Source organism: Xiphophorus maculatus, chromosome 20 (assembly GCF_002775205.1).
Source record: "Xiphophorus maculatus strain JP 163 A chromosome 20, X_maculatus-5.0-male, whole genome shotgun sequence".
NCBI lineage: Eukaryota > Metazoa > Chordata > Actinopteri > Cyprinodontiformes > Poeciliidae > Xiphophorus > Xiphophorus maculatus.
This window is the reverse complement of record NC_036462.1, coordinates 8708551-8730650: the sequence shown is the minus strand read 5'-3', so window position 1 is coordinate 8730650 and position 22100 is coordinate 8708551. Positions and strand designations below refer to the sequence as shown.

Sequence of the window (22100 nt, the reverse complement as noted above, 5' to 3'; positions counted from 1 at the left end):
TAAATCTGGTATGGGGAGGAATTTCCAGGTGGATACAATTAATATTTACACAGCGCCACCTGCTGATAAGATCACAGGACTGATAGGATTAGTTCATTTCATGATAATTGATTCAGGCGTTGACTTTACTTTGTTGCAACTCCCAGATGCAATGTTTTATTTGCATTTTATGTGGTGGACCACAGTGCAATGTACATCACTGTAAAGACTGACGTTTTGTTTGTTTTGCATTAATATGCTTCAAACTGAACCATTCATTTATAACTGCGTGTTGGAGATCATTTTCTACACTCGGAAGGTTTATGCAGGCTCTAAAGGTCTTTCAGGACTGACCAGCATTATCTGGGAATATAATGGGAATATATCTTCCCATTATTTTTATTTTTTTTGTGTGCTATAAGTTGTTGTACTAAAATGTTTAATATTGTTTTCTTAAAAGTCAAATGTTTCACCAGCATGTGAAATTATGGATAAAGCTGCATAAACCTTAATGAGGAAGACAGAAAACTTGTTTTTAGGAATGTGACCCATTCCACGTCCTTGACTAAATAAGCACCTTGGACATCGCCTGCATAATCCATAAGCTTGTGTGGGCTGATTAACGCAGTCACCTTGTCTTTGTTGGGAAGAATGGACTGCAACTGAGATACAAATTGTACATTTTTAAGTTTAAACACCATCTGATTTTTCTGCTATAGCATGGATTTATATAAGAGCCTTTATTGAATCTTTTCTTTCCTACACTAGGCCCCATGCTGGCCAACCTTGTACAAGCTTGATGCAATTAAGCCCACATTTAATCTGTTTGCCCTTTTAAAATTGCTCTGTGATGTGACCAGAATTTATGTCTGCGAAATATCTGAAACTCAAAATTAAATCGTGGAAACTGCATACTTGTTTTCCCAAGTTGGCACCAGCAAAGACAATGTAGAACTGCATTAGGTTTCATATTTAAGCTAATAAACTTTCAAAAATCTTTCTGCTTGAGACTCTTTGGTCTTCCCTTTCTTTTTCCTCATTTACTGTCTATGTACTGTTCAATAAAGGCCCCTAGGGCTGAAAATATGTTTCTGTTTTGTAAAAATATTGTCAAAAATCAACAGAAGTTATGAGAACTCATGTTTAATGTTGGAATATTTGCTGTGTAACAAAAAGACTCTTTAGACATGCTTTACAGAATGTACAATTAAACAAGGCCCGACATACAATACAAATAAACATTTTACAAAAAGAAAAGGCAAGATTTAACAAAGTAAACAGAGCAGCATTGGATAGTGCCAGAGCAATCACTGTTAAACTTTGGTATAAGGTCAGGATGGATGTTTTAGAGAACTAAAAGCACATTTTGTCATCGGCAGCATTGGTCTAAAAATTTTAAACGCCCAACAAATAAATCACTTTTGATCACGTATGACTGCAAGTTTGCATCATTTACGGAGAGTTTTAAACCACCAAAAACAGAAAACTCATTTAGTACTGAAACAAGGAGTGTGAGAAAATAACAAGACCACAAAGTTATGCCAAGGCTTTATTCTTCGCTTGGACACCAGTTGGTCATTAGCTTTGTTGCTGATACCAAGTTCAGAAAATAAAAACAGGCTGAGATAGTGCTAGGAACACACATTAAGAATTATAAAAACAAGTTGGAATCAAAAAAAGTAGATCAGAAGAGGAACTTTCAGTTCATGCCTGCACATCACTGAGGATTTCTGAATACCACTTGCTGTTTAAGGCAATTGAAAGTACAGCTGATATAAAAAATATGTTTTTTCCCCCAAGATATAAATTGTGACAAAAGAAAAATCAGCATGAGGCAGCATAATTACGCACTTTAAAATTAATTTCAGCATTTCTGAGTTTAGTACCATTTTACTCATTGGATCCCAATAATGATCCAATGAGATCAAATCCTGTGAATCATTATATGATTGAGATGATAATATATCCAAACTCTCACATATGAGGATGAATCTAATGGACAATTAGAAAAATGGGGAAAATAACTAAACACACCCAGCAAAAAAATTCATTAGGTACACTTTTCCCAAACAGAAGAAATTTCATAACTGTTCTGTAACCCTGGATTTGATTGTATCAGATCCAACCACAACATAGCAGCTGATAAAACTGTATGGTAGAGTTTTACAATTAGTGTCTTTCATCTAGGATTGCACCTATAGCAGTATTCTGGCCAATCACCAATCTTTAACAAGCCCAAACTGCCAATTAAAATTTTTTTTATCTGAAAAGTTGCCTAATATAGCCACAAAGTTGCTAAGTTGGCAACAGTGGGGCGACCATTGTTCATTGCGTATGTGCAGATTTGACCGGGTGGGCGAGTCAGGCAGTCAGTCCTCTCTTACGGCAGAGTAAAAGTGGACAGTGGCTCATTTTCAGATAAGATCAGTTTCTCATGCAAAGATCAGCTGCTCGCAGATTTCCCAAAACTAAGAAAATCTGAGCCGATTTTTTGATTTACCCCAACTTTCAACTTTTCAAAAAATATAAAATAATTAAAAACTATCAAGAAATAAAGTCTGATTATTTCTGTCAAAAACAAGAATGTAAAATTTGGGCATACTGCTCACACATTGTGGACGTTTAAGTTGCTTTGTACAAGTAGCTGCTGTAATTCTCACCTCAAATGCACAAACAGAGCATGTAATTCATTAGATAACATTATTTACATACACATACATATAAAAGAACACAATACATTCCTTTTTTCACAGTCCAGGGTGAAATCATAGGCTTCATTACTATTTATGTAGGATCATTAATTTTCTGACTGAACTGAAATAAAAAACAACCTCTTTATAACCTGAAACAGCAAGTAAACTGCACAATAAAGTTTGAAGTGCCTGTAACAAAGGAAACAAAAGGGCTAATGAATCAGTGCATACTGTAGAAAGAAAGGTCACTGAGAAGGCTTGATATAAAAACAAGGCCATCTGTTAGACAACCATCAGAAAATACCCAGCAAAACTGTGATAGTCTCATGTGCAAAACAAATGGTTTTCTTCCCAAACTGCTCTTTATTCTAAACAAAAGTGTAAAATTAACATGATTTAAAAACCCGAAACAACAAATAAGGATAATACATGAAAAATGTACTTATATATGTGTATACTCATAATACACACCACATTTTGGTGTTATTGTCTCTGGAATTTGCATAAGAGTCAGTCAGAATGGCTGCGGAAACATGAGAGGTAAGCCTTTAAGAGTCTTTCCAATGTTATCAACTGAATACTGCTGGTCAGGGAACTATATCTTTCTCTTTAATTACCCTCTTTTCCTCCACTTGAAAAAGAGGGCTTAGTGTTTTCTTCTTAAGACATGGAGTACTCTGCAACTAGTACCAGAAATGCTGAGGCACAGCTGCCTCAGAGAAGTGGTCCTGCCTGGCAGCGTCCGACTTGGTTCCATTAAGCATACATTCATTCTTTTTTTTGTTGGAGACAGAAGAATAGCTAGAGTGAAGAGATGAGGCAGCCTCTTCCTGAGGTGAGGATGTCTGGAAAGAGGTCATTTTAATTAATCCTGTCTGAGAAATCAGTCCTTCTGAAGTACAGAACATTAGCTTGTCCTCTTGAGTTGAGCTGGGGAATGTAAACATACAAGAGAGCATCTTTGGCAGAAAGTAAGGAATCTCTTTGGAGGTAGTGGGTAAAGGTAAGGATGGAAAAGGTAAGGAGGTGCAGAAACAAGTCTGAGGCAAAAACATTGCCTGAAATTAAAGAGCCTATGTGGGAGCCCTATGCTCCTGCGGGTTAGTCCTACTATAGGCACTTCTGTGGTCCTGGGTGGGCTGCCTGGGGAAGTAGTTAGCCACTGCTTCACTCTGCTCTACTGCCCTGTCAGCAGCAGAGGTCAGAGCAGGTGTCCTGTGTAATGTTACTGAAAGATGGGAAGCTCCAGGTTGAGATACTGATGATGGATCTTCACCTTCTCTCCATAAAGTTCTGCTGAGCGAATCTACAAATAGCCAAAAACCAGAAAACCTTTTATCTCAGCACCAAAATGATTCTCTTTCCCTATGCTGCAAGGACACAAAATCTTAAGTATTTTTGCTTAGTTTCTAGTGCAAATATCTTAGTATACTTGAAATAGGATAAAACTTGCTCACAAGTAACTTTTCAAGAAGATATACTAGCCTGCTTTAAGTAAATATATTTTTAAATTGATTGTAGATTTAAAAAGTACTAGTTCCACTAGCAGATTATGTCACATAGAACATGGAAAACATTTTTGATATAAGGGAAATAATCTCACTGTGGAACTAGTAATTTTTATTAATATTCAAGAATTATTTACTCAAAACAAGCTCTTATATCTCGGCAAAAATGTATTTGTAAGTTAGTTTTGTTATATTTTAAGTTTAATAAGAAATGTGCACTAGAAACTACACAAAAATACTTGGTAAGATTTCATGCTTTTTCAGCAATTTGTAATATTATTGCTCAAAATCTCTTAAGAAAGCAGAGAAAAACATTTCTATGCATTTTTACTGTGCACTGTACTTGTGCAACTGAAAAGAAAATATCCAGAAAGTCAATATAATATCTACAAGCAGTCTTGTGGCTTCACCTTTGGGTTTTACAGGTCAATGGAAAAAATCCTCTGCAGATTTATTAAATCAATGACCACAATACTCATACAGCATATAAAAACAAGCTTGGTTCAGTCTAATCTGTGCTTCTGCAGGGTTGTTAATAGCCACTTTCCTTAAAAACCACTTTGTATTTGTAGATTATACCCAGGTGTTGGTAATTTTAGGTTTTTGTGCAAGTATAAAAAACTTCAGCTTTTGATGATGTCTTACCTTTAACATATTGCTTTGCAGAAGTTTGGTTGTTGTGCATGAGGCTGTCCAGTGCTGTGTCCTCAGGGTGGGCAGTGTCTCCAAGGCCGTCCTTCAGGCCTGGCAGGGCCCTGTCCAGTGGATCATCCTCCCCCAGATAAGCATATTGGCAATACTCTCGCGTTCGCGAGTAGATGTTGGCGTTGTCGTAGCAATCAGAGCAGATGACAAGAGGACCTGCACCACCTAGTAAGACAAAACAATATTTTTTATTGTTCTACTTAACTTTTCTTTATTACTTTGGTTACTTTTTATAAGTTCATGAATAAATTTGGACATTTGATTTCATTCTGATTTTCCAGGAAGTCTCAAGTACTCAATTCTTAATTCTTTAATGCTCACATTTCTGCAAGAAACTAAAAATGAAAAATGTACAAACTGATGTTATGTACATTTTTGCTAAGAGTGTTTTCAATATTTATAATTTTGCTTAATTTAATTACGTGTTTGTTATTTTTGGCCTTTTAATCAGAAAAGCTAAAAATGTTACAAAAGTAACATCTTAATGTGCAAGCATAATGAAGGAAGTTCAAAATAGGGCTTGGTCACAATATTTTGTGGCACTATTGTAGTATCAATAAAAATGATGATTAAAAACTATTTATTAATTCTCTTTTTGGTCATTGTGTGGCTGTAAATGCATTCCACAGTATTCATAGCACCACGAATACTGCTCTTGAAAAGCATTCCCATCAGAAATTGGTTTCTTCAGGAAGATAGCTACTTAAATATGTGATTTATATCACAAAACTGCACACAGTTAGTGCACTTAGCATTTTTGATTTTATTGATTTTCTCATGGAACAGTGGAGTAAATATTAAAGATAACATTTCTGTCATAAGTTTTTGTGAAACATCAGTAAATGGAATTCATCAAGCCAACGATAAATCAAATTTCTTATCATGACAAGAAATCTTCCACCAAAATTGATAAACAATATGATAAATGCTGACCCTTAATTCAAAGGTTTTTCAGGGTGGAAACATGACAATTTAAAAAAACAAAAGCAAGAAGTAATAAAATAATGACAAACCAGAGGAGACTCCCGCTAATCCCTCACGAGACTCGCCAGGATGGAAGCTGCTACGGCCGGTGAACAAAGAGCCCATCCTGCAGTGCAGCATCCCGTTCCCTTCAGTTTCCACCTCACTGCCTGTGTCTCCATAGCAGACTCCTGGGACAAACATAATAATTAGTTACAGTTTCATTCTGCAGGGGATATGATCCAAAACACAACAACAGACACAAGTGCCTGACAGGCATGAGCGTATCTTAAATCACATCTGAGAAGCTGTGTTCTTTTTAAAAAGCCTCTAAAATTTTTGCTTTGTTTTACCAGGAGCAGGGTTTCTTTAGAAAACTTTTTGTTTATTTATGTATTCTTTATCATGTTAACATGTTTTTTTGAGATGAAGATGTTCATTAAGCCCAAACAAAAACTAGACAGAGCTATTATTTTTAATCTACTCATGCAGTCCTTAAGTCAGATCTTGGGAGATTTAGTCACAAGTTATGGCAAACAACTTGCAAAAGTATTCACACACCTTGAACTTTTTCAATTTATGTTGTGGGAAAAATCCCCAGAAAATCTAATGTGCTTGATTGGCATTTTTGTGATGGACAAACACTTTATACTTCCTTATTTATTATGTTGATAAATAAAGAAATAGTTCACGGTGTAAGGTGTTAAATTCTTTTTGCATAATTTCTGAAATGTTTCAAGTGTGTTAGGAGTTTTACTCCTAAAACAATTTCAGTGGAACCAGTTGTTTTATAATGTCAACTAACAAGTAAATTACTTCTGTCTGCAATTTACTCTAAATTGTGTCAACAAATGACAAAGCTCTTAAGAATTTCCAAGCAACTTACATTACAAAACATGTCTGAGGAACATCATAGCAGTTCAACTGCATCTACTGCAAGAGTCGTGCATACAAATATAACATGTTTGTAATGTCAGTATCACAAACCTACAAACCAAACATCAGCAATTGAGAAAAAAAAGTTTGACTGTATCCTGCTGTGATTTAAAACAGAGTACATACCATCAGTGCCCTTATGAATGTATCCATTGGAGAGTGGAGGCATGAGCTGCTGGTGGCTACCTGCCTCAGAGTTACTGTAGCCTTCCTGTGGCTCTGACAAAGTACCCTGAGAGGACAGGTAGCTTGGGATATCTGCTGGCAAATTCATCTCATCTGTAACAAAGACATGTATTCAATCAGTGTGCTAAGTCATTTCCAATCAGATAAATATTAGTTTCATGGCAGAATGTCTGATTTGCTGGCTGAGTAAAGCTTTAAAGGTGACCTACTATGCTTCCCTTAAAAGATTAGGATGGGTTTATGGACTATATAAAGCATGTTCATTACATTTTTTACACAAAGTCATTTTTAGATGAGATTTTAGTCAGGTCAGTTCTGCTTTAGGGCCTCTTGTCACTTTAAATTTAAATAAGGTTCTACAGACCACACTCCATCACTTAACGTTTACATTTCAAGTTAAAAGGGTGAAAACAGACGCACAATTATACAACCCTATATCTTTGAAAAGCATTAGTAGACCCTCCTGCACAACCAACAAGAAGCAGCAAATGGTTTCTGGATGGCAAGTCAACAACAAAACATACCCATTGTACAGCACATATAGTGGTAAAATCTGCTGGCCAAATATCTGGGAGTTCAGTTTGGGTTGCTAGGTAACAGGCTGGACTTAGCTGGGGTTAGTAAGTCCAGCTTTCCCAGCTTATGCTGGGAAGTACACCCAGGTGAGGGGCAGGGCCAGATCATTTCTGACGTTACATTCCCAATGTTTTTGAAACAGTTATTAACCTATTGCCAAAAAATGGCTGGGTGTTTTTTATTTTTTAAGAGCTTTAGTTGTTTTTAAAAGCAGTTGAGATCAAAACAGAAGTACAAAAACATGCAAAGTGTGGATTTTGCATAATAGGTCCCCTTTAATCTTGTATCTGCCTTCATTTAACAGCATTTCTAAAATGACTAACCAGTGTTGGTAATGCTGTAGTCCTCATTCTTCCTGCGCATGTGATAGATGACAATGACCCAGACGAGTGACGTCCCAACCACACAGCACACAACAACAATTACCACGATCCCCACAGTGGTCCAGCCGTCACTGTCGTACACTACTGATGTGTCACAGTTGGGTGATGGTGAGACGCTGAGGTAGATGTGGCCGCGTTCGGTACCCAGGGTGTTAGACATGATGCAGGTGTACTTCCCAGCATCAGCTGACCCAGCATCAACTATGATGAGGAGCTGATTGGCTGCAGCAAAAAAGTGACGCTCTGTGAGCATGAGAGGCCCGTCGTCTTTGGTCCAGTTGAGTCGGGGAGCGGGACTGCCTCCGGCTATGCACTGAAGCACTGCAGTTTCACCACGTGCCACTGTTCGGTCTTCTAATGGCCGCACGAAGGATGGAGTTTCTGGAAAAGAGGAGGACTGATTAAGTTTTGGAATTGGTTGGTATGAAAAATGAAGTTTGTAACTGACAACTAGTTTGCATAAAAAGTCTAGCAAGTTTAGTCATTAAAATAGTGACTCATATAGATACTGAGTCAGGAGGATCTGAATACAGGCCTCACACACTTTTCCCACAGTAAAATTCAAGCACTTTTCAAGCATTTCTAAGGAAATTTTTCAAACTTTTCCACATTTTGGACATTAAATAAAAGCAATACAAATAAACTAAAACAAAGAGTTTTTATTCACTATGACATAACTTATGACTTGTTAATTTCTTATGATGGTATTTTATGTTCTACAGCAGGGACAACGTTAACTAAAATATAACAAAAGTTTATGTTTTGAAATGTCTCTCTCTCACACACACACACATACAGACACACGCTATGTACCTGACTGCTCAGGGAACAAAACATTCATTTAACAAGAAAAATTTGTGTTAATGTTAATTTCTATAATGTATAAATTATAAGCTAGCCCTTATTTCAATTACTTAGATCAATAAGTCAGTGAGTCATTGGGAATAATAAATATTCATTACATTGAAAAAATCCAAACAAATTATGTTTAGGTAGATGACCTTCCTGCTCAAATTAAATGCTAAATATATAAAGAAAGTTACACAAAAACAACATGTAGAAAATGTTCTTGCTAAGTATTATGGCATTTAGAAAATTGAAATAATTAAGGTGATTCTCTAAATTGCCTAAATTTAGAGAATTTTGGTACATCTTTGTACCTAGATAAGTTATCAAAGCTTATCTTGTTTAGATAGCTTATCTTGTCATCTAAACAAGAGAAGTTTAGAAGTTTAAAAATTTTTCTCTTCTTATTAGGTGAAGATATCTGGGTTCAACTTTAATTAAGTTTAATGTTCTCTAAATTTAGGCTTTTAATCAAACGTTTGTTTGCACTTTGTTACAAAATTGTGCAGTTTGGATATCAAGCACTTAAAAAGGACTTTATATAGAAATCAAGCACTTGAAAACATCATATTGAAATTCAAGCATTTTCAAGAATTTCAACCACCCATAACCTGTGAAACCTGTGAATAATAAACATGTTAAGGTTTTCTTTTGTAGCATCACTGTCTCAATCTGGCAAAGTGGTAACAAATAAGAGCTTCTAGTAAGTGACACATATAGACAAGCATCCAATTTGAGTGGAAATAACCAACCAGAAAACAAAGGAACAGCTACACTCTGCTGTTAAGGAGCATGACTCACCCAGGACGGTCAGAGTGGCGTTAGCTGAGAGACTGCCAGCTGCATTTTGAGCCGTACAGCTGTACACACCCATGTCTTCTGTCTTCACATTAGCAATGAAGAAGATGTCATCATCTGGCATTACGTGCATCCTGCGCTCTCTGGCAGCGGGGAAGTCAGTGCCTCCATCCTTCTGCCAAGCTATCTGGGGAGAAGGGTGACCTTCCGCTGCACACTCAAGCCGAGCCATCGTCCCAGTGCGGATTGTCAGATCCATGGGAGTCTTAAGAAAGGAGGGCATCTCTGAAAAGCAGAGGGCAATCTGGGGTTAGGGTCTGTTATCAAGAAATCTTTTGGCTGATACTTCTCCTAAAATCTTTTAAGTAATCATTTTAATTGCAATTCAGTTAAATCACAATAGCACAATCCTTATTAAGGTAGTGCAGACTAAGTTTCTAAGACTAATACTTTTTCTAGAAAACTGCATAACACCAATCCACTTTTTCCACTTCCAATACCAATACAGATACCTTAAGTTTAGAATTGGTCTATACAATTCGATACATAAAACCAGAGTTGAATTGACTTAAAAAGTGTATTTTTTAAACACTTTTTTGCTGAGTAACAAGTTTATTTGATTACTGTGGACCAGTACAGCATCCTTAAAGACATCAAAAGCTTCACAAGCTTGGTCAAACCTGTAAAAACAACTCAACTTTAATTTGTTCATTTGTTCAGTCAGTGCAATAAGAAGCATAACAGCCAATGTACAATAAATAATAAAGCTCAGAGGATAAAGCATAGAATTATATTGAATAGATCTGCCCTTATGGACCAGGCACATTGTCACTGATACTCAATCTAGAATTTGTTTTTTCAATATCAAGACCAATACAGATATTAATATCAGATCAGTACATTTCTAATAACAAATGTTAAAAGTATTCATGAAAAAGCGGACAGGGTCTCACCGTTGATCGTCAGCATAGCCCTGTTTGAGTAGTTGGAGCCAAAGTGATTGGAGACAACACACTGGTAAAGCCCGTCATCAGTGAAGTTGACATTAAGGAGATGAAGCATGGTGGTGTAGATGAGTTGTCCATCCTGATAACGGGCGTAGTTTTCCACTTCTGCATCGTAGAGAACCTCCCCGTCCTTCCGCCACGCCGTGGTCATCGGCGAGTCGCTGCTACTGGATGCAACGCAGCTCAGAGTCATGTTGTTGCCCCTCAAAGCCACAGAGGTCTCTGGGTGGGTTGTGATCCGAGGCTTGGGGAAATCATCTATAGTGGAGAAAGAGGAAAATGGGAGAATTTTTCTATATTAACAATATTCCTATAGAACTCTTGAATAAAATATCTCTCAGAATAAAATACTTATCACACTGTATTACAATTTTAAATATTCCAAATACCTCAACAAAAACAGCAAACCTAGACAATGATCTATTTGCAACATGTCTTATAATTCATTGTGTATTTCTGAGAATTTAAATATTCAAACTGACCACAAACAAACTCCTCTGGGCTGATTGAAAGGATGCTGCGACCAAGTAGACCAGCAGGATGGGCGCAAACAGCAGAGACAGAATGAAGGAACTGGCTTTCGGTCAGCCAGGGACCCAGCCACTGCATATGACAGTCACACAGCAGGCTGCTGGAGTTCAGGACACTGAGAAAGCAAAACAGAAAAATGGACAAATTGTCATAAATTTAAAGAAACTATTGTCTTACTTTCATTGCTTCCATCACAGCATCTAGGGTACTTCATGCAAAGTCTTAAGAGACTCCAACAAGGTTCTGATCAAAACCTCTAAGAAAGAAAAAATATTTCTGCAGTATTTTCTAGTAGAGGACGTGGCTGTTTTTACTAACAGGTAGCAAAGTCAGCTCAAGATGTACCTGAAAATAAATAAACACATCTCTAACTTCAAAACAAAAAGTTAATTTGTGTTTTATAAGTAATCTAATTTCATTTTTTTTTAAATCAGTTTAAGAAACAACATTAAAAAAACTTTGTGGTATGTAAGCTTAACAAAACCTAAGACTTAAGCTTTCAGCATACGTACAATACTTCGAGTTCTAAATGGGAAAGCGCCTCAGGGTGTATGGACATGATACCGTTCTTGCCAAGGTCCCTGAAAACAAGACAGAAATATGGATTAAAGCCTTTAACTAGAGATTTGATCTTAGCAATATCTGGATTTACTAAAATTACATAATTCTAAAACACTTACTGATAAGATAAATATAATCTGTCATTAACAACATATTTGTAGGAGTTATCAGTACTGTCAAGATACAAAGACAAAGTTTAATGATTTAACTCACAGCTCCTTCAGCTCATCCAGCCCCTCAAATGCCTTCTGAGTGATTGATTTGATTTTGTTCCGCTGCAAATTTCTGCAAAATAACGTAATTTCTTGTCAGATTTTTTTAACAGTTTCTTAAGTTGTCTTACATATTGGTAAACTGAGTATACAACCGAGTCTTTTGTGAAGGTTATACAGCATTTCATGGTCAGTCAGCTTGTTCGGGCTATAAAATGGCTATAAATTAAAAATTCATTATAAACATATAGTGAATTGTCCTGTTAAAAGTGTTGGTGCATGACAGATTTTATTTTTTTGCCACATTTAAGTTTTTCAGATCAAACCAATTGTAATATCAAATGGAGCTAATTCAAAAAACAGTTTGCCAAACCAACCATCCCTTTGTACAAAACAAAGTGTGATTATAGCCTGACCTGCATAATTACAGTATTATTAAAATAGAACCTAGCTCACAACAAGTAGGTTGAAAGATCTCAAATAGCAATACATCATGTTCAACTAAAAGAAGAACAGATATGAAAAGAGGAACTGTGTCTAGACAAGATTACAAAACCATTTCTAAGGTTGTGGGGCTTCAATAAAGCAGAGTGAACGTCATTAACCACAAATGGAGAAATAACGAAACAGGAATGAATCTTCCAAGGAGTGGCTGTCCTACCAAAATAACTCCAAGAGAATGTCAAACACACATCCATGAGGTTAAAAAACAACCCAAAATACCATTAAGCATTGGTAGCCTCACTTAGCTCAGATGATGATTATAACTCAAAAAAAAAAAAAGACTAGAAAAATGGCATCCTCAAGAGAGTTATTTGCTGCTGACCAAATAAAACCCAAAGCTCCACCACATATTTGGCAAAACAAGCTACTTTCCACCTGAAAATCCTAAAGATTATCAGCATCAGTTTGGGACATTAATCTAAACACTTGGGCTACACTCCAGAACAATATTTCAAAGCACACATACTACTTTTTCACATAGTATCAGATTGGTCTGAATGGTCTTATTCTATAATAAATAAAATAATTATGTAAAACAATTCATTTCCATTTACTCTGCCTGTCTTTTTCTTATAATAATATTAGTTTTCATGATCAGAATCCTTTCACTGGGACAAAATCAGCTATAACAGAACAAATTTGTAAAGGGCAAACACTTTTTTACAGTACTGTAAATAAACAGCTATGTGTTAGATTTATAACATTCATCACTAAAACACTAATGAAAGGTCTGAAGCACTAAGAAATAACATGTAAGAAGGTTATTTGTCTAAATGAAAGGCATTCCAACAATATGCATGCATGCAAGCAGTAGATTACAATTTCACAGCCATATTTATATTCGTTCTCACAGTGTGTTCAGCTTCTTCATTCCATCAAATACAGCAATGGAGTCTTCAATGGCCCATGAGATTTCATTGTTGCGAATATCTCTGAAAAACAAAGAGTTATATCACACATTATATGCTAAATGTGCTAAACAGCTAAAAACTTTTTCTGTAAATACATTATAAATTAGTCTTTCCAACCAAAGAACTGTGGATGCCAGTAGAAGCAACTCTAGGCAACGGTCACACAGCAGTTTTAATGACCCCATTCCAATCTTTTCAACCTTCAACCGCCGCAAAAAAATAAACAAATAAATCAATCAAATATGTGTCACTAATATGATACCAAATAAGACACATCTCCAGTAGTTTGGAAAGTGTCTGCAGTCTAAATGGTCTAGTGACATTTTATCCAACTTTTACGTCATTGACGTGAGACGTGCGTCACCGCCAGACGGACTAAAACTGGACATAAACAACAATTAAATCTATGACAAATCTGGACTAATGAAATATCATAATCGCATTTCCACCACTCCTGGTGCCGGCAACGCATACAACAATACTACTTTACACAAATTCCAGTCAATGCTTTACAAAATGCCATTGGTATTAGTTGTGCTTTCTTGTGACGGCTCCCATTGGTGAATAACTTTAAAATAAATCCATAGATGGTGGTATTCATTATTGCTCCCGTAATCAGTTTGCTGCTGTGTGACATTCTTCTTCAGTGCATGAGGGTCACTTTGGGGTTTAAACTGTTCACACAGAAGTCTGATTATACTTGCTTCTATAATCAGAAGTCTGATCATACATCATAGGAGTATGTATAATCATACATACTCCTGATTGTAATCAGGAGTATGTATGACCACACACATGCACGCGCAAACACAAACAATCGGATTCCAGCAAAAAGTCTATCAAAATTGAGCATTAAGGCCTGCTATGTGAATGTAGCCAAAGTTGCGAACCTAACAATTTGACACACCGAGCTTCTAAGCTGTGTCAAAGTTTGGTGGCCCTGCTTCTGATGAGAGGAAATAATTGGCTCTGTTTAGCACTATTTATCACAGTTCATGGGTCTCCTGGAAACCCAGAGAGGCTTTGTGTTTGCAGGATGGGTCACAGGCTCTTTTGTTTTACTTTCGTCATGCATGGCCACCTCTGAAAGAAGTTTGGATCTGTAAAATACCCCTCTTCAATGAAAGTTTTCTGGATGATAAACATACCAAAACATAAACTCTTCATATTTCATTTCAACGACTTATGCTTGCATCAAATAAGGAGTTTCTCTACACGTCATAAGTTACAGAATAATACTTAAATACAAATTGCATACTTGCTTAATTAGGCTAGCATATTATTGTATAGGATTTCCAAAACCTTTGTTGTAATGCTAATGTTGCTGATACTGTAATCGTCCCATTAAATTTGCCACTCGTACAGCTAAAGTGCAGAACCCTCTCACATCCCACATGTATGACATGGACAGGGCCCTTACAAGGCAATACAAATATTCCATTAGAAAGACTGATTATGATTGCATTTGCAGTTTTAATCCATCAGAGTCTACTTAGGAGAAACCCACATTCATTAAATGTTAATACATGCTAATCATTAAAGCACCTCTTCAGGCTGTCAAAAACACTTTCTTCTTCACTTGGAGGACAGATAATACAGAACTAAAGTGGAATTCTGGGAAAAATTACACACCGAGTCATTTGATTTAGAATACAAATGAAATGACTAACGCAGGATTACCACACAACAGAAACTAAAGCAGCGTATAAAGAGAAAGCAGCTTCTACAATTTTTCTAATTTGTAAGGAAAAACTATATTCATGACAGGACTAGAAGTACAGTTAAGGAATGAAAACAAGCCCACAGACCTACTGTAGTCAGCAATCTGTCGGAATGCAGGTCAAGAACAAGCCAAGACTTGATTTTAATAAGCAACCTTGGCTTCATTTAATATTCTTAGAAGCGATACTGCTACAGGCTTGTACTTACAAGGTCCGCAGATGTGCCAAGCTCCTAAAGACGCCTTCTCCCAAATGGCTGATGGCGTTTTCTCCCAGGTTCAAAGTCTCCAGGAATCCTAATCCAACAAAAGCAGTCTCCTCAATTCTCGTCAGGTGATTATGGGACAAGTCTCTGCAAAGATAAACACCAATTTCATAAAATACAATTCCCATACATTTAAATTTGACCTCATTTGGTTGTGTAAGAGATGCGTTCATAAATAAGGCAATTTCACAACCTAACTTTTTCTAAATGAGCTGTGAAAAGCTAGAATGAGGTCCAGATACGGCTAGGAAAAAAAGGCAGTAAACATTGTATGATTAAATAAATCATACAACAGTGGCTGATGAAACCATGTGGGACTGCTCATCTGCACAGAGGTTTCAGTTTTTAATAGCAACATACTCACAGTTCCTCCAGTTTTTGACAAAACTCCCAGGCGTCAGGACGAATAACACCTATAGCGTTGTGGCTGATCTGCAGGATGCGCAACATCCGGAGGCCATACAGCCAAACTTTATTAACCTCAGTTAGGTTGTTGTGTTCCAGCTCTCTGAGAGATGGGAAAACAACAAAAGACCAAAGAGATAATATTTATTTTTATGAGAGAAACTGTACAGAAAATGGATGGATGGGTGGATGGAGAAACGTATTTCCCATCAAAACCAATCAGCTACTTCTAAAACAAATAGTAATTAAACTGTTTTGAAATTGAAATGAACAGCATTATACTCACAGCTCTTCAATGTTGTTTAGCCCAAAAAATGCTCCATCCATGAGCTTTGTGATGCCATTTCTTTGCATCTTTAGAGACTTTAGCGAGTCCAGACCCTTGAATGTCAGACTGTCCACTATCTTGATCTTATTACGCTTCATTTCCCTGTTGGGAAAGTAAATTAAAGCTTTATTTAGCCAAGCAGAAATAAAACAATGAAGTAAACTCATAAAATGGCTGGAATACTGAAAGTAGCATTATCAGCTTGATTCATTGGCCTAAATAAAAGTTGATCAAACCAAAAAGTAAATAAAAATCACTTTGAGGGTGCCGATTTCAGCTTTGAACTAAAATATGTTTAATACTTACAGTAGCTGAAGCTGAGAAAGTTTGAAGACTTTTGACGGCAGCGTAACTAATCTGTTCCTGTTCAGCCGAAGCACCAGCAGTGAGCTGGAGATGTTTTCAAAGCAGCCAGGCTCCAGGAGGCTGATTTTATTGTTACTCAAATTCCTAAAAGATGAAACAAAGGCAGAAACACTGAAGCAAAAAATTAAAAAGGGATAAATATGCCTCACCTATTTTAGGTCTACTCAGGAGTAAAATAAGCTTCATGCATTACTGATTTCTTTAATAATAAAAGCCTCAGTGCATGTAGTTTTTTCGTTAAGATATTTAAAATGCATTACATCCCCAAAAGAACTGTTACTATTCAACTTAAACCTAATCTGCAGAAGTGTTTTCTTATATTCTATACTACTGATTACACAACTATTGTTATCCACTGAAATTGAGGAGGAAGTAAAAGTTAATGTTTAATGATCACTCCAAGTCCTGAGGGGAAAAGTATATACTGCTAATTTCAATGATGCATTATTACTTACAGATATTTGAGCTGGATGGACGGAAAAGCTCCCACTTTGAGCTCAGAGATAGAGTTAGACGTTAGGTCCAGTGTTTCCAGGGAAATGTATGGTTGCAGCTGATGCATCAACAGTTCTGAGATCCGATTGTGGACTCTGAATTATATTAAAAACAAAAACATTTCAGTTTTCTGCAATAACATTGACAATTACAAGTCACAATCAATTCAAAGTTATCAAGAAGCTTGACTAAACTGGAATACTAAACCCAATGAGTAATGATGCCTAATGATGCCTAACAAACATCTGTATTTTTCAGATGTTTGGAGTGACAGCTCATTTTTTCTAACTTCTGAGGAGACAGGTTACATGAATTAGAAAGAAAAATCTTTAATGTTTATGAAACTCTTCAAGTTGTTTTATGTGAACTTTCACAGAACAATTCTGTAATGCTTTTTAAAAGATATTTTATTGCCCAGCCACTTAAAGGTTATATAAAAATTATTCAAACATAGAAGGCAGCTAGATTTAAGCATAACCTCCTACCGACAGATAAGAACCATATAACAAACAGTCAGTTTAGTACTTTGTCCTTTCTGTCACAGAGGAAGTTTGCTCCCGTTTCTTTTCTAAATCAATAAAAGATTTTTTTGTGACCATAATTCTTTAATAGCTGGACAAATAGAATGGTATAGAGGTAAGGGGAAGGCAAGCAGCAAATTGCAAAGGGCCAGGAATCAAAACAGGGCCAACTGTATTGAAAACTGTAGCCTTTGTACATGGTGAGCCTGCTCTTTGGTGAGCGGTGTGGTGGCCCCATTAACTGACATCTAGTCAGTTATTTGGCTCAACAAAGTGACACTAGAATATTATTGAACAAGTCTTCTATACAGTGAGCAAATGGGTCAACTTTAACAGTACAAATCAAACTTTTGAGACCATATCCAGGCATTTAGTGGATTACACTTTTCATTTTTACTAAATTAAACTAAATAAATTATAGCACGTTAGGATTGCAGGATTTAAGGTAAAAGAAAAAAAACATGAAATTGCAATACAATATGTTAAGTATTGCAGAGACATTATCATTTACAATTAGCCCGTATTTCCTTGCTACTTTACACGAGCTTTAGAATTTTATATTGTGGGCATAATGCACAGTTAGTCAAACCAACAGACCAAATGCATTAGTGGCAAATAGGCAACTGAAATATTATGACCTGCCAAATACTGCATCCCAGCATACTTTCTAATTGCAATATTGTGCACATTGAAATTGAAATACAATTTAAGATTCTATTTCATACTTTGCAAGTCAAAAAGCAAGATTAGAAGTTTTCCTGTTTACATTTATTCATGGATAAGATAACTTTCTAAGACAAAATGACTTGGAAGCTTTTGTTAGATCCAAACAAAACAAGAAAAAGAAAAGGCAATAACAGTTTTTCCACTATTCTCTCAGCAATCAATGAAAGCACAAGTAGAAATGACTCAATTGATTAGCAACTGCTCACTATGATTATGAATGTATTACAGATCATTTATTTTTCTCAGGAACAAAATATAATAGGCTTTTTGAAGTGGCAAAGCATGTGATAGCACTGTATGGTACATTACATCAAATGTTGTGTACTTAAATAGGTCTTAGATGGAGAATGGTAGTGCTACACATTCATGGGAGAAAATGTATTAAAATCTTTATATCGAAAAATTGGAAGGATTTAAAAATTGAAAATGATTGGATTAATTGTACATACAGAGTCTGGTCTCTAGTGAGGAAGAAAATAGAAGCACCCTTAACAATATCGCGCATAATAAAAATAGCCAAGATTACTGACTTTTTTCCATACAAACTGGATACGGGTTATAAGAGATGGGCACAGAAAGGATTAATAAGAATTAATCAGTTATTCAGTGGAGAAACTCTTAAGTTATTTAAGCAGTTACAAGATAAATATGGATTATGCTCAAAAGATTTCTATAAGTACTTACAATTAAGGGATTATCTTTTATCACACAAAGAACGGTCTACCTTGAAACAAAATGCATTACCTTTAGAAATATTTCTGATAAAATGTGTGGAGTAAAATAATAAGAGGAAGATTATATCTAATTTATATAAACATTTACAGATGCATTTCTCTGACAATCCTATAAATATAAAGCAAAAGTGGGAACTAGAAATGAATATTGTTATTGAAGATGAGGAGCGGGAGGAGATTTGTGAAAAAAGTTTTAAGATCACCCACAGTCCAGGTTGGAAGGAATTTGATTGGAAATTAAGAATGAGATTCTTCAAAACACCTTTCAGTATTTCAAAATACAACAGAAATGCTACAAATTTATGCTGGAGGAACTGTAATCAGATTGGGGATCACACTCACATTTTTGGGACTGCCCAGTACTGATTCCATTCTGGCAGGGGGTTCAGACAGAAATTACAAAAATATTTAAGTTCACGTTACCACTGAACCCACTGCATTATAAATTGGGTTTGACCCCAGGTGAAGATATTGGGGAAAAAGGAAGTCCAGTTACTACATATTCTGCTACTAGTAGCAAGGAAAATGATAATTCTGTCCTGACTCAAGCTTGTGCCTCCCACCCTTCAACAATGGCAAGAAAGATTGAAAAATATGTATATAATGGAAAAGATAACAGCAAAACTTCATGTAAAAATGGACATTTTTCTGAGTGTACGGACACCAGCTATTTTCCTCTTTAGATGGCCACACGGATAAAGATGCTATGGGTTATAAAAAGCTGTGTCAGCCCACTTTGTATGTCGCTCTCTTTTAACGAAAGACACTGGATATGTACATCTCCTTCTCATGTGAGCCCATGAGGACCTTTCCAAGAAATGTCAATTGCCGAAATGGATTTAAATGTTTGCTGAGCTCCCTTTTTCTTCCTTTCTTTCTCTCCCTCTCTTTTTTGTTGTAAGTGCTTTTTTATGCATATGCATATATGTTTTATTCATAATAATCTTAAATAAAGAATGTTCACAAGAAAGAAGTCTTTATATCAAATAAGGGGAAAAGGACACATAATGGAAGTTCTGTACTCACAATGAAAGTGAGGTAATGTTTGATGAAACGTTTCCAAGAAAGGGGAAAACAGCCAGCTCGTTGTGGTTCATGGTGCTGAAATGAAATGACACACAATAGTACAATCATAATTGTAAAAGTAAACAGACCTCTCTAATAGGAATTTAGAAAATCAATCAGGGCAAGGATAAACACAAAATTTAAACTGAAGAGTTTGAATTTTGTTAATTATGTTAACTTTGTTGTTATGTTAACAAAGTTAACATAATTTAAAAACAGTTACAAACCTAAAATGTTTCTTTTAAATATACAACATTAATTATCAGTTAGTTTACAGGGAGATTAATTCACGCAGAAAAAAACTAACAAAATATCTGTATACAACAGCCCTTAATAGAGGGTTCTGTCAATTAAAATGCATTTACAACTTCATGATCAATTATGAAGGTTTTTGTATCAAAACAGAGCAGAGGATTTAGTTGAAACACGATTCTGACTAAATCTGCTTGTGTACTTACACTTGAGTTATCCCATCTGGGACGTCCAAGGTGGCAGCGGACAGTCTTTTCCTGTTGCATTCCAAAATATGGACCTCATCTTGTCCTTTTGGACAGGAGCAAGCAGCAGGACAAGAGTCTGTGACCCAGGCACTGAAACTCAGTAGCAGGACAAGAGCTGGAAGAATGGGCCAACCTTCCGCCATTTTAAATGTCCTCCTACTGAGATGTAGCTACGTGGCTAACAGACCGTTTCAAATGGCACTTTTAAGAGCTACAAAAGCACCAAACTATCCGAGGCGTTTGATTTCAGTCTAATGAACACATCATTCAGCTTTACAGCGTCACAAACCCAACACAAATCGTGTAATCCAATGTTGTCCAACTTGCGTGAAGCATAGTAGCTGAGATTTGTTCCCTTCCTCGACCAGCCTGGAATTCGTCCTGCTCCAATCAGGACAGCCTCACCGCCAGGCTAACCAGCTAACGGCTAAACTGGTTTGACCCAAAAATACAACACTTCCCGAAAAACGAAATAGCCTAAAATAAATGCTCCGACGGCTTCTGGTTGCAAGACAACAACGGAAACGTTAAAAGCCTATTTATCGACAAATTATAATAATGCTTTTGGAGCCCTGTCCCAAAAGAAAAACAATGCGCCGTAAACTGATGACAAAGGATAGCAAAGATCCCGCCCCATTCCAGCATGTTGACAAACACGCTATTGGTCAATGGTCAAGTACGTCAAAGAATTTCAACGATTTGATTGGGTGTAGTTTAAGTTAAAGTGGCGACCTTCCCACTTCTTTGGGGGAAAAGTTTGGCAGGAAAGCGTTAGCAAAAACAATCATATTTTTTGACGGTATTGTATGAAGCATCTCTAACCTGCAAATTTTAATATTTATATTTTCAGAAACAGATCTTTACAATTATAGCATAGTTTTCTCGGTATTATAACATAATAATAATAATAATAATAATAATAATAATAATAATAATAATAATAATAATAATAATAATAATAATAATAATAATAATAATAATCATCATCATCATCATCATCATCATAATCATCATCATCATCATCATCATAATAACGTAATGTTTAAAAAGGTTGTACTTACATATGTTGTTTAGTTTTTTTATACGTTTATAGGATAAAGAAACAAGGTTTTACCCAGCACATCAAAAATAAGTACAGTGAAATAAGACGATGCAAAAAAAAAAAAAATCCAAAATAAACCAAGGTCAGTAATTACTTGAAGAAATAAAAACATTAAAATTTTATGCAGCATATAGAGCATATTTAACCCTATCTGTTGCATGTTTCATTGCTGCTTCTGTTTCACAAAGCTAAAATAAAAGATTAGAGTGGGTTTCCAAGCTATTATGACTTCTGTTGGTATTAAAATTTTAACTGTGCTCACCTTCAAACAGCTGTTGGTCTGGCAGCATTTTTCCATCATGCATCATTGTTTATGTAAGTTTTAATACAAATGAGACGAAAAGCCAAACCTTAATTTTCAAAAAGGAGAGAAGCTATTATTATTTCGTCCTCCAACCCTTTAGTGCAAGCACATTTTCTTGATCTCACAAATAACTTTAGCCAAGTCTATTATTGTTTGTTTGCTCAAAACAACTTCGATGTAGACAATTTTTATGCATCAGTAATCTGTGATCAGAATCATTGTGTTAGAACGGGAGCTTGGTGGGATTATTTAAACCTGACTGCTCCTCT

The 22100-nt window shown here is 36.0% G+C and overlaps 1 protein-coding gene across 1 annotated transcript; it reads right to left on the bottom strand.

The window, feature by feature from the left end:
* Positions 1 to 1106: 1106 nt before the first annotated feature.
* lrig2 (leucine rich repeats and immunoglobulin like domains 2) lies at positions 1107 to 21061 on the bottom strand. The gene is made up of 18 exons (XM_014469947.2): positions 20384 to 21061; positions 19887 to 19961; positions 16840 to 16974; positions 16325 to 16468; positions 15977 to 16120; positions 15650 to 15793; positions 15229 to 15372; positions 13240 to 13320; positions 11886 to 11957; positions 11624 to 11692; positions 11063 to 11226; positions 10527 to 10838; positions 9577 to 9858; positions 7870 to 8310; positions 6911 to 7063; positions 5899 to 6039; positions 4826 to 5050; positions 1107 to 3978 (listed from the first exon to the last, which is right to left on the bottom strand). The coding sequence occupies exons 1-18, from the start codon at positions 20566 to 20568 to the stop codon at positions 3746 to 3748; spliced, it is 3144 nt and encodes a 1047-aa protein (XP_014325433.2). The 5' UTR covers positions 20569 to 21061; the 3' UTR covers positions 1107 to 3745.
* Positions 21062 to 22100: the final 1039 nt, after the last annotated feature.

Bases quoted from the DNA above. Each gene is read 5' to 3' on its own strand.
- lrig2 (XM_014469947.2), bottom strand. From the start codon at position 20,568: ATGGCGGAAGGTTGGCCCATTCTTCCAGCTCTTGTCCTGCTACTGAGT. The intron at 10,839-11,062 runs GTCAGTTTGAAT...TCTCCACTATAG, and splicing joins CCCAGAGGAGTTTGTTTGTG to ATGATTTCCCCAAGCCTCGG. The intron at 6,040-6,910 runs GTATGTACTCTG...TGTTTGTCCCAG, and splicing joins CATTCATAAGGGCACTGATG to GAGTCTGCTATGGAGACACA.